This window comes from Chaetura pelagica, unplaced genomic scaffold, assembly GCF_000747805.2.
Source record: "Chaetura pelagica isolate M959 unplaced genomic scaffold, ChaPel_1.0 scaffold246, whole genome shotgun sequence".
NCBI classification, from domain to species: Eukaryota; Metazoa; Chordata; class Aves; order Apodiformes; family Apodidae; genus Chaetura; species Chaetura pelagica.
The window spans coordinates 697,318-708,846 of NW_009953647.1; the positions used below are offsets into that span (position 1 = coordinate 697,318).

Consider the following 11,529-nt stretch of genomic DNA (forward strand, 5'->3'; position numbering starts at 1 on the left):
GCAGGAATTTAATCTTTTAAGAACAAATTTCACATACAACTTAATTCAAATCATGATTTCTGAAAGCTAGAGAGTTTGAAATGGGAAAATGTCCTGTGGGCTGCATCAGCTATGCAGCTGCTTCTAATTAAAGCTTCTCCTTTACTCTCTCTGGGCTACTTTCCAGCACAAATACTTTAGTCAGAGCTCAGCCCTTTTTTTTTTTCCTCCTTTTCAGTTCCAGCCTGCATTTGCCTTAGCTCAGGCTCTCATGGAGCTCAACAAGAGACGTAAAAACAAAATGAAGGTATTTATCCAAATCTGAAGTATCCACAGAGCTGCATTCACTCTAACAACCTAAGGCTACAAAGTGAAAGTAGAAGACTCACAAAAGCTGCATTTTTGGCTCTCCTGCCACAAAACGACATTGCAGTTGCCTCCGAATACTTAGCTCTCTCTTGCTTTCAAAAGACTTCTGGAAAACATGTCTGGCCTCTTGGAAAAAAAACCTCATCAGCTGTACTGTATTTGCTTGGGCACATTCCTAGGACAGTTTCTTCAAATGCACCTTATAGACTGTTTTAACCAGTCTTGCAGATGTTTGATTTTTCATGGGAGTTTCCTATTCTGGCCCAGTGATATCATCTGGAGATGCACAGAAGGAAGCAGCTGGTTTTAATTTAAAAGGCAAAGGGAAGGACTTCTTAGTAGCCTTGCTTCTCTCCCTCCTCACCCAACACTCCCTTCACTTTGATAGGAAGATGCTACGACAGCGGGGCGGGGGGAGTAAAAAAATGCAGTCTGATGACTAAAGTGAGAAGGGTCTCAATGTTACAGATTTTAACCAGACTTCCCTCTGGCTGCCGGGTTCTGACTCCCACACCTACACCTCCTCTCAGGAGGGAGAACAGGATTCTCTGGTTAGCTTTACAAACGCTGCTTCCCATGTCTCAAGGCTCCCATTTATGCGTCATACTTTGAATGCAAACTATGGGATGGGACAGCCTCACTGTTCCACGTTTAAAGGGGTACACAGCAATTGTTTCTAGTCCACAGAAAGCTTTTCCACAGTATACCATGGACTGACAGCAACCAGCAGGCAAGGTTTAGTTCAGCATTTTCTGACCATCGGAGCTCTGAGCAGCTTTTGCTCTGCACAGAACCACAGAAAATGTTGATGGAGCGACTGAAATCACCACTCTGTTCCCAGATCTGTAGCTAAAAGTGTGTGTACTCTCCCATTTTTCCTTTGCCCTGGTCTCTGGGGTCTCCTTTAACTGCTGAAAGGAGACAGAATGAAACAGGAAAGGGCAGCCAATTCTCAGAAATGGACAACTTTTCAACTTTTACATTTAACCTCTTATGGAAAACTCTCAGACCTCATCCTGCTACAAGGTCTCCTATGGGTATTCCCCATTCACTGGTCTGGAAGCAACCAGTCTCTCGAGACAGACCCTGAGAAGATATCTGCTGCAGTTTGAGAAGCAGTTCTGCAGTCTAGGATCTTGCCTTCAGCCCCAAAAGTCATCTTAAATCCAAGTTAAAATTCATTTATGAAGATCCAGCTGGAAAAAAAGGCAGGTCAAAAACCTGACAAGAGGGTTGCAGTTACCAGGGGTTAGAACTGGGATAGATGTTGCTGCTTTGAGGTCCTTCTGTTGCCACTCTGCAGATAAGAGGTTGAAACTGTACTTTGCAATGTAAAAGTGTGCACAAACGTCTGCACAGGGTGAGAAAAACATTGAAGAGGCAAAGAAGCACACAAAGCTGCACAGATCCTGACAGCTTTGAGCATGAAAGGTTGTGCTGAAGAAGACTGTCCTTTTGGACTCAGCCAACTTCAGTAGTCTCCACTTTTGACTAAGCACTACAAACAAGCCATAGTTGCCACTGTAATGGTTTCTTTTTTCCTAATCTTGTTTATTTCTTTAATCATCAAGGCCCAACAAGAGACATTAGAGTCAAAGCAGCACTTTGGTTCATGGAGAGGTAGCAATATGCCTTCTGGACACACAATGTGCAATAATACTATGGTCAAAAACGACATTCTTAAAAACCTATAAAACATGAGAAACAGCAAGGCCCATTTTCCTCCCTAAAACCTGGAGCATCCCTACGAAAATGCAATTCCTTCTCACTTCTGCTTCTCTCCCTGGTACAGTCTTGCTTCTGCTCCCTGTCACTGGGGCACAAGGAAGTTGGAAGAGGCCACCACTGCCAAAGGTGGGGAAACTAGTTAAGACCCTCTGCGCTTCAGGGCCCTGCCCCACTCCAAGCACAGAGCGACTGCCCAGTTTTGCATCCACCTGCAGCAGAGCAGACTCTCTTATTCAGAAAACAGCAGGCAGCGTTGCCAAAAATCTATACTGCTTGCCCTTGAAACAGTTCCCTGTGCCCACACCTCCTCAGCCTGCCTGCAACTGCAGAAACACTGCAAGTTAGCAGTACTGTCCCCCAGACTCCTCCTACTGCTACTTTCCCAGCCCATCTACCAGCAGGGAGATGAGAAAGGGTTTACCTGTGATTTTCACAGTTAGCATTAAGCAGCAAGCAACTGGTATCCTACTTCTCTGCTGGATATGAGAATATGCAAGAAGACACCTTCATTCTTAACACTTGAATGTGCAAAAGGCTGTTTAGAGATGCTTTGAGGGGGAAAAAAAACAAACCCTGTGACAAGAAAAAAAAATAGCCCACCACAGTGCAACCCAACACCAGACCTGCAGACTGAAACTGCCTTTTCTCAAAGCAGGACCCAGAAAGCTTGGAATGACAGGTCCCCTTTATACTGCTACTGCAGATGCACCCACATTCCTTGGAAAAATGTCTGTGCCCCCACCATGCTGCCACTGAATGGCTGTGGAAAGATCTCTCAAACAAAAATTCTGACCTTGGAAGACGCAAACCCAGGAATGCGTAATTTTCTAAATATAAAATCAAGGTCAAAGAAGGGCAGTAATTCTATCAAAGTGCCACAAACTGAGAGCCATGGGCCAGCAGCGTCACCAAGGGAACGGAGCTACTTAGAGGGTGCTCACAAGAGCAATCTGATAGAGATCCAACTCTGATTTCCTTACAAGGGTCACAATTGCTGTTCCCATAACAGAAGCCAGATGCACAAGAATAAAGGCTTCTTAGCAGAAAACCAGCTCTCTCTTTTAATGGAGTAAATGTTACAGGATTTTCTGACCAAGAAAGCTGTTTCAGCACTAAGCTGTCACTAGCTGCTTTGCCAAATACCTAGGCTAGATGTTCTGCTTATCAGTGCTTATGTTACTCATGTCTTATTCATCAGGTATAATTATTATCTCTGATGCAGGTTCTCCCTCAGCAGTTTGTTTGTTTCTTACAGACAGCAAGATTAACTAGGTGGACTGACCACACACTAGAACAAACAACTTGGCCGAGAGGAGGTACAGAAAGAGGAAGAGGACCTATTATAACAACTTATTGCCCAGCAGAGGAAGTACTGCAGAAAACTTGAAAAAAGTGGAAGGGGTGGAGGTTTAGCTAATCAGCAAGGGATCCTGCAGAAGCCACGCCACTGGCTTTAGTAATAATTTCAGTTTCCTAAACGAAACATTTCTACTCTTACAGACATCAAAAAATCTGAAAGTCCTTTAGGTTACTACACCAGGGAGAGACTTCCCCTATTCAGAGTTCCTCATAGTGCAGGAAAGAAAAAAAAAAAGTTAAAACCAAAACAGGATGCTAAGAAGCAGTCTGCTAAAGGTAGAGACTCCACAATTGAGGGGTTTTTGCTATTTTTTTCCTTTCTTTCTGCAAAAAAAAAATTCTTGAGCCAGAATCAGAAGACAGACAAATAGTAATCTCTGTACACAGGTTTCTGTTGGCCTTTCCAGTTACTCCAGCACCTGCAAAGGGACCAAGCTGTTACTTGAAGGAGGGGTTGGCTTAAGACCTGCAAGAAGACTGAACAAAAAGGAAGAAGGCAACATTAGAATTATAAATAACTGTGCACTAAAAATACATAAGAGTTGTTAAAGCTGCCATTGTGGTAAGGGAAATGTGTCAAGATCTGGACTCCACTACAAACACTGAATAGAAGTCAACAGCAAGAACCAAGTAAATTTTTATTATTTTATTTTTTACAGTCTAAGACATGGTTAAGATGAACATGCAAGTTGGAGAAAACATCCTTAGGGAGGCACCAACATTAATACTAGTCTTGCTAATTGCTTTCATCATGACCCACATACTTTGGCTCCAGACTATTGTGCTTAAGTACACATCAGAAAGCCCTACCACCATCACACAATTTCTTGTTTCAGTCTCAAAATGCAGGTGAAAAGCAGGAAAAGCTCCAGGTTTCTTTTCAGAAGGGCAGCTTGTTTCTGTTGACAGCAATATAAAGCCACAGAACGAAAAGACTAGGAAGCAGTCTTTTACTCAATAGTTAAAAATTTGAAAACAAAACAAAAAACAGGGAGTAACAAGTTACATATTTGCCTTTGTATAGCCTTTCTGCACACGAGGTATTGATTTGAAACTGAGAAGAACCTCAAATTAGATTACGATTTCCCTCCCCCTTTGTGTGCCACAGGTGCAATTTAAGTATATTGAGCTTTGTATATTAACAAAAAGAACTAAAGATTGTATCTAGGGCAGATAGGTATGTAGAAAAGGGTGAAAAACAGAGCTGTGTGTTAGCCAAGCTAAACCAACAAGATACAATTCACTAATATTTAAAGAACATTAGAATTAAGAAAAGAGGGATTTAGCATGCTCAAAAGTGGCACAACTTGCACTGATGAAGTAAATAAGGCTTAGAAAATAATCCATTTACTGCAGATACAGTAAACAAACCCTAACAAAAGGATTTCTCTTTGTAAAGTATCACTTCATTAAAAAAAAGATTCTAAATCCTGCAGTTTGAAAGGTGAACTGCATTTATATTGCTCTGATATTCTCCAGACACCACACACTCTTGCAAAACTCCTGCCGATCAGCTTTCCACACAGAAGCAAAGTGAAGGCACCCTTGAAGATGGGTGTCAACATTTACCAAAATCGTTTAGGTAATAAAGACAAACGTGGGTTTATTTTTTGCAACTCCCACATATTATTTGCTCTCCAGCACGTGGAGGTGGCACACTTTAGAGTGCAGAGTCATTCTGAAGAACCTTCTAGAAATATTCAGTTTGGGGCTGAAGCTCTAGAAAGTAAGGCAAGTAAGGAGAAAGAAGTTCTAACTTACATTGTGGGTCAGGAAACAAGGTACACAGTTTACCTCTTTTAGCTTTATTTCCCAACCTAATGCAAAGAAATCAAACTGATAAGATCCAAACCCAAAAATCTCAACTCCAGTTTTCTTGTGTTACGAAAAGCTAGCACAGAAGAAATAATGCATTAACAAGAAGCACCAACTCCACTAAAGCTGTTACACTGAATGCACCTGATAAGAATATCTTACCAATTCACATTTCCTTTCTGGCTAGGACCCTACATAAAAGAGGACTAGCAATTGAGTTGACTAGAAATTAAACCTACTTACTTGCAATATCCTGTACCATTTTGATATGGAATGCACTTTCCCTCATTGACACACGGCTTGGAATCATCCATACACTGCAAAGCTGAAAGAAAAAAAACCAACAGTCAAATCAGTAGCCATACATGTCAAGTCAAAGCTTCATTAACATATTCTGGAGAATGAAAATCTTATAGTAGAAAACGTTATATGACTGGAACAAAAACAAAGACACTATCGCATAGTTTAATTTAATCTCTGGCAGCATCAAAGAAGAGCCAGACTGAAAGAAGAATAAAGATTTGTTCATCAAGCAACTAAGTGTTTCCAAAATTTCTTTTACCTGCATTTTCAAAGTAAAGCATGCAGTAATTTCAGCCAGCTACAAAGACAGCCATGCCAGTACTTGTGCATTTTGGGTTAAGTGTCACCAATTACTACTTTCTGATCAAAAGTCTGGACTGAAATTCTCTGAAACAAGAGGTAACTACCCCTAAGCCTTCTTTCACAACACTTTTGTCTCAAATTTTTTCCTTCTCTAGGGACACCTTGCACTGAAGTAGGGGCATCTGTCCCTCATAAGCTCACGTGCTGAACACTTCTCTTGATTACTGTGTTTTCAAAGAGGCATTAGGTATGATACAGTCCAGGGCTGGTCAGGTTTTACCCAGGCCTACTTTAAGCTCTAGGAAGGCCTGTTCCGATGGAAGCGACATATCAGCTCCGGCTCTGCCAGGAGCCTGTCTCTTCATGGGGACCTGAAGCAGCACACTGTGACTATTTCTGAAGGGACCAGAATGGGGAGAACTATGGAAACCCTGCAAAAGCAGAGGGCACTCTAGAACCACAAAGATTTAGCCAGTTCAGCTAGACCACAGCCTGCCATGTGAATGGCACTGAACCAGTGGCTGAAGTTCTGAGAATGAAAGATCTGGGTCCTAGCCTAAACTTACAAACCCAGAAGTCACAACCTCTTTCCAGCCTCCAGTTCTATCTCCTGGCCTCCAAACACACACACACACATGCCTTTCTGGATCCCACCTCATCCCTTACTGCATCTGGGAACACATTTAGCCGATCTCAATTAAAGGCACCTAGAGGAATCAATAACATCCAACCACCTAAACTGCCCACTTGTGTACCAGCTGCTGTAGGGCAGATTGCCCTTTTTTGTTGTTGTTGTTGTTTTAAGGATGTTTTTTCTTTCCTCAAGAAGTATTAAATTTTCAATACAAACTCAGCCAGAGGCATCAGGGAAAACTGATCCAAACTACCACGAAAGTTTATATGCTGGTGACTAAGGAATGGGGCTTAGAAACAGAGGAGTTAATTCATCAGTTCCACTAAGCTCTCCCTGCCCAAATCTGATCCAGCAATTAGACAACTTGGAACAGGCTCCAGTTACTGCTATCCAGGGCTTGAAGTGTTATTTCTCAATAACCCTGGTGCACGTAAACAGGACACGTGCACTACAAGGTACCAGAGGAGTATTTCACGCTTGCAGTCCCTATAGAGAACACGGTTAAATTAATCCCAGTTGCCCAGGAAAATGATCAATATTTCCCACAGTGCGAGTATGCCTGTTAAAGGAGGCACTTGGATGGCACTGCTTAGCTCTCAGGAAATGAACAAAATTCCACTCTGAGCCCCTCTCAGATAACCCCTGAGGTCAGGGTTACTAAGCGACAGAAATATTAACATGGATTTTGCATGGCATTCCCCCCTACAGCGGCCAAAAACACTTACACTGATTTGCACCTGTCTGACAATTTTTCATCACATTTAACAGCAACGTCCATGAAGCTTTGACTCCAAACCTCATCTGCTTCTGTCTAACACGACAGCAGCTTGTTTTCACAGCACAGATTAGCTCCAGTTTGCATGGTTCAGTTACACTGCGTTCCAAGAGAAACTGCAAAAGGACCTGTAATGATTTGGACTTCTCCAACCACCTACACTACTCCAGGGAAACAGAGGGAGGTCAAAATGAGCCTTACCACATTTCACAGAACCCAGAGGGCAGGCAGAGTTGGTATTCCCATCTCACTACTTTGAATTTTCCTTCTTTTCACACCAACCAAGCCAGCAAAGCAAATACTCAGACAATTATTTCTTTTGTGCCCATGCTTTCAAACACCATTTTGTAATCTCTTCAAGTACCCACGTCCCCAGTGAGAACTGAACAGCCAGCTGATTTTGTAACCCATGTAGTAAAAGCTTAACTAGCACTTGGCCAAAAATATCTCCCAGCACAACTGTGGGGAAGGAAACAAGAGGGTGATGGCTTTCGGGGTCACGGTAAGGATCCTAATCAGTGATTCCTGTTTAGCTTGCTAGGCCAAAAGCAGACCCAGCAGAGAGGCTTTAGCAAAGTAATGATTAATTTTCTTCTGCTTTTTGACAAATTATTCCTGCCTTGAACTGCTGTTTAGCGGGTCATTAAACTACTACTAGTCCTTACAATTCTTTCACAGAGACACATAGTGAATGGGCCAATGCAAGCAGCTAAATATTTATCTGTTATATACCATGTTGGAAGTGAAAGAAGCTAAGGAACTAAAAGTGAAAAGATCTTTTGTATTTTTTTCAGCTGAAGACTAAAATAGACTGAATAGAAATGCAATTAAGGCTTAAGCAAATGTAAATGTAACAATATTCTATATTAAAATGAGTATTAAAAAGTAACATAACCACTTCTCTTTAAGAAAAGAACTCACAAGGGAAATTGAAGACTACAGTTCTCACAGTAAAATTAGCATTTCTGTGCACAAAGCACTGTCTTCCTGGATTTCACGATATCTTCCAACAATTTCACAATGCACGTAAAACTCAGGCATTTCAACATGACTTACTTCAAAACTATTTTTCTGCTATTCTACCGTGTTGTGCTCAAGAGTTAACAGCTTCAAGAACTTCTCTACCTCAGCCAGCTTAAAAAGTACGTTTTGCTACATCCATTAGGTTAACTGGACATACTTTGTTGTGCACAGCATGAGAGAAGACAGCCTTGCCTTGAAAAGATAAAACCACTTTTCTAGAAGCCATATACAGATAGCATCAGCATGCTGTCCAGGCTTGGAGTCTAACAGGCTGCTTTTGACAGTTTTCTGCTGTGTTTAATATATGAGTAATTGTGAATTATTTGTTGGTTTTCTGCACTTGCTATAGCTTGCCAAAACCACCAAGGCTCTCAGAAACTGGGTTAGCCCAGACCAAGCACATGCAGGGATGTTGCAAGTCTGTAGTATGCCAGCAGGTCTTCCTGGGGAAATCCCATGGGTTTTTTATGTATTGAACCACCTCATGGTTTCTATCAGTCCTTTTGGGCATATTACAGGAATACTGGGAAGATACTCCATGCCTATCAAAAGGCTGGCTCCTCAGGAAGCAGAGAGGCCACCACTTTGTGAAAGAAGTAGCCCATCTCTAGCATGCATCTTAGCCAAGTTTGAAAGTCTTCTCAGACAAGGGCTCTAAGTGCATCTGAGATCAATGTTATTAGCTGTATTAACCAGCCTAGAGTCCATACAAACCCTTGCACATGCCTGCACTTAAGACACATTTTAACCTGACCCTTTAAGTAGCCTACCATTACTATCTCCTAAGGCCAGGGGGGGAAAACAGATAGCTGCTGCTGTAAATTAAGTGCAAGCAGAAAGTGTTACTCTCAGAAACACTGTAGGAAGTGCCACAACTCTCCACCTTCAAATCCAACACAGCTCATACTTAGCTGGACTTAGCTGTTTCACCCAGGTTTAATCTTTTTGACTGAAGGGACAGTTAAAGCAACTCTAGGAAGAAAATAGAAGTTGTGTTTCTGCCACTCTGTTCTTTAGGATGCCAAGATGAACTGGAAGCTGTGATTTGGCTTCTACACTTCATCTGCCTGCTATAAATTCAGATATTTGCCAATTATGTACTCACCCATAAGTTCAGAAAAAGTCCAGTAGAAATAAAAATGCAAAACAACAAAACAATTAATTCTGTGAGGAAGAAACGTTATAAAGCTTATTTCCTGTAGCTTTATGGCTGATTATCCTGCATCTAAGAAGGTGTAGGCTCTGACCAAAGAACTTGCTGCAAGTAAGGGAAGAGCAGTATTCTGGCAGAGACCAGTGCTGAGTTGCTAGCACAGCCTTCTCTTTGGGAGGACACTACATGGGTCAGTCTTGCCTCTTTCTGTCCATAAATTCTCCAATTCATAGAAACTCAATATCTTTTAAGAAACTAGACTTCTGTCATATTTGTTTGAAACTTGTCCACAGGTTCAACACCTTTCCTGAGGGAGAGGGTGGAATATAACCTACTTTTACATAGAAGAACATTCAGACTAAAAATACATTAAAGACTAGAAAGAAAACTAAAGGACAAAAAATATTTCAATAGCCTCTATGTAATCATGGATTTTCTGTCTCAATTGACATTAGTAAGAAATAGCCTCTCATTTCAACCATATTACCCATTATACATGAAGAGAAAGGAAGAAAAAGGATTTAAAGCCCTCAGAAAGCAGCAATGCTGAGTGCATGAGGAATCCCCACGCAAGCTCATCCTGCCTGCCCAAGGTGGATTAGCTCCAAAGAGGATGACCATGCACGGTCAGAACCACCAGCTACACTACAAATCAATGGGGTCTCAAATTCCAAGGGAGCTAAAACCAGCTGCTGAATCCCTTCAAGAAAAAAACAGAGCATGGAGAAAAAAAAAAAAAAAAAGAAGCTAAGGAAAAAATGCTGAAACATGAGGTGCCATCCTGGAGGAAGAGCAGTAAGTCCTCACTATACAAAAAGGCACACAATCCATTCACAACTCAGAAACAGTTGCTGAGAAAGCCGGTAAGGAATAAGAAACACTGCATATATGGAGAGAATACCCAAAGATAACCAAATTTTGGAGGAAAACCACAGAGAAGCAGTGATAACTAATTACGCTACTCACTAACCTCAACAGATTACAGTTCCAGTGAGATTATGTACCAGGGAAGAACCCAGTAGTAAATAAATGTGAGCTGAAAATAAGAAAACAGCTTTTTTCTTAACCACAGGTCACCCAATGGCAGCCAACGGGGAGGAAGCAAACTAGTAAAAAAACTTACTGCAAAAAAGCAATCAAGCCTTATATTCAGCTCACATTTAGAAAACGTTAACATTTGGGGTATTTAAACAAGCTCAGCTGTTAGCACTTCACAGACAAAGGGTAGTAGTAAAGTACAAATCTTGTCTACAAGGCTTGGAAATAGTCTGCAGTGTAAAAATGCTTTAATTAGATTACTAAGACATCTCCACTGCTTTTACACACAAAAGCCTGAAATCAATTGGATAATGCAAGACTCATCAATGGAGAAGCTGAGCAGAGCTCAGAGGAGTGTGACAACATCCTATACATTTTTGGGAGTGAAAATCTAAACTGGTTTCCTTCACTAACTTATCTAGAGAAGTGTTTAAAAAGACAGCAAAAATATTTAAGTGGATTCCAGAAGAACAAGCCTGTAAGAAGATGAACTTTTACTTTAGAAGTGGGGTTTTTTTTAGGGTTTTTGCTTCGTTTGTTGTTGTGAGTTATTTTATTTGAGAGTGTTAACAGCAAATCTGACTACATTAAGCTCTCAGACACACAAATCTGTATGCTCTGCCATCATCTTTTTCAAATCTCTCCTCCAAACACCTAGGAAACAGCAAAAACTAACTTGCCCTCATAAGAACAGGGCTGGGAACCGTTGTGCAGATGCACAGCTCAAGTTGAAGTATTTCTGGTTTTGGGGTCTCAGGCCTAGGAAGCTGCAGGAGGACTGTTATTGCTGTTAGATGCAGCTACAGTTCATGTGACATTGGCTTCTGTTGAAGAACTACACGTTACTACACTTTTTAATTCAGGATGAACTAGTAATACAGTTCAGAAGTCTCTCAGTCACCATATTCTCTATTTCCTCGTACAGCTACTCTCCCTGCCTTCCCCTATTTTCAGTTTGCCAAACAAAGCCAAAATGTCTAAAATCCAGAACTGCAACACAGAGCATTTAGTTACACACACACAAAAAGTTTTCAACAAAAAATGTAGGGA

The 11,529-nt window shown here is 41.3% G+C and overlaps 1 protein-coding gene across 1 annotated transcript in view; it reads right to left on the reverse strand.

Annotated features, from left to right (window-relative positions):
• Positions 1 to 6,221, reverse strand: part of NOTCH2 (notch 2) — a 77,164-nt gene extending 70,943 nt beyond the window's left edge. Inside the window, exons 1-2 of the mRNA XM_009999914.1 lie at positions 6,137 to 6,221; positions 5,494 to 5,575 (exon numbers count right to left, since the gene is read on the reverse strand). Coding sequence (XP_009998216.1) covers positions 5,494 to 5,575; positions 6,137 to 6,221 — 167 coding nt within the window. The remainder of the gene's footprint in view (positions 1 to 5,493; positions 5,576 to 6,136) is intronic.
• Positions 6,222 to 11,529: the final 5,308 nt, after the last annotated feature.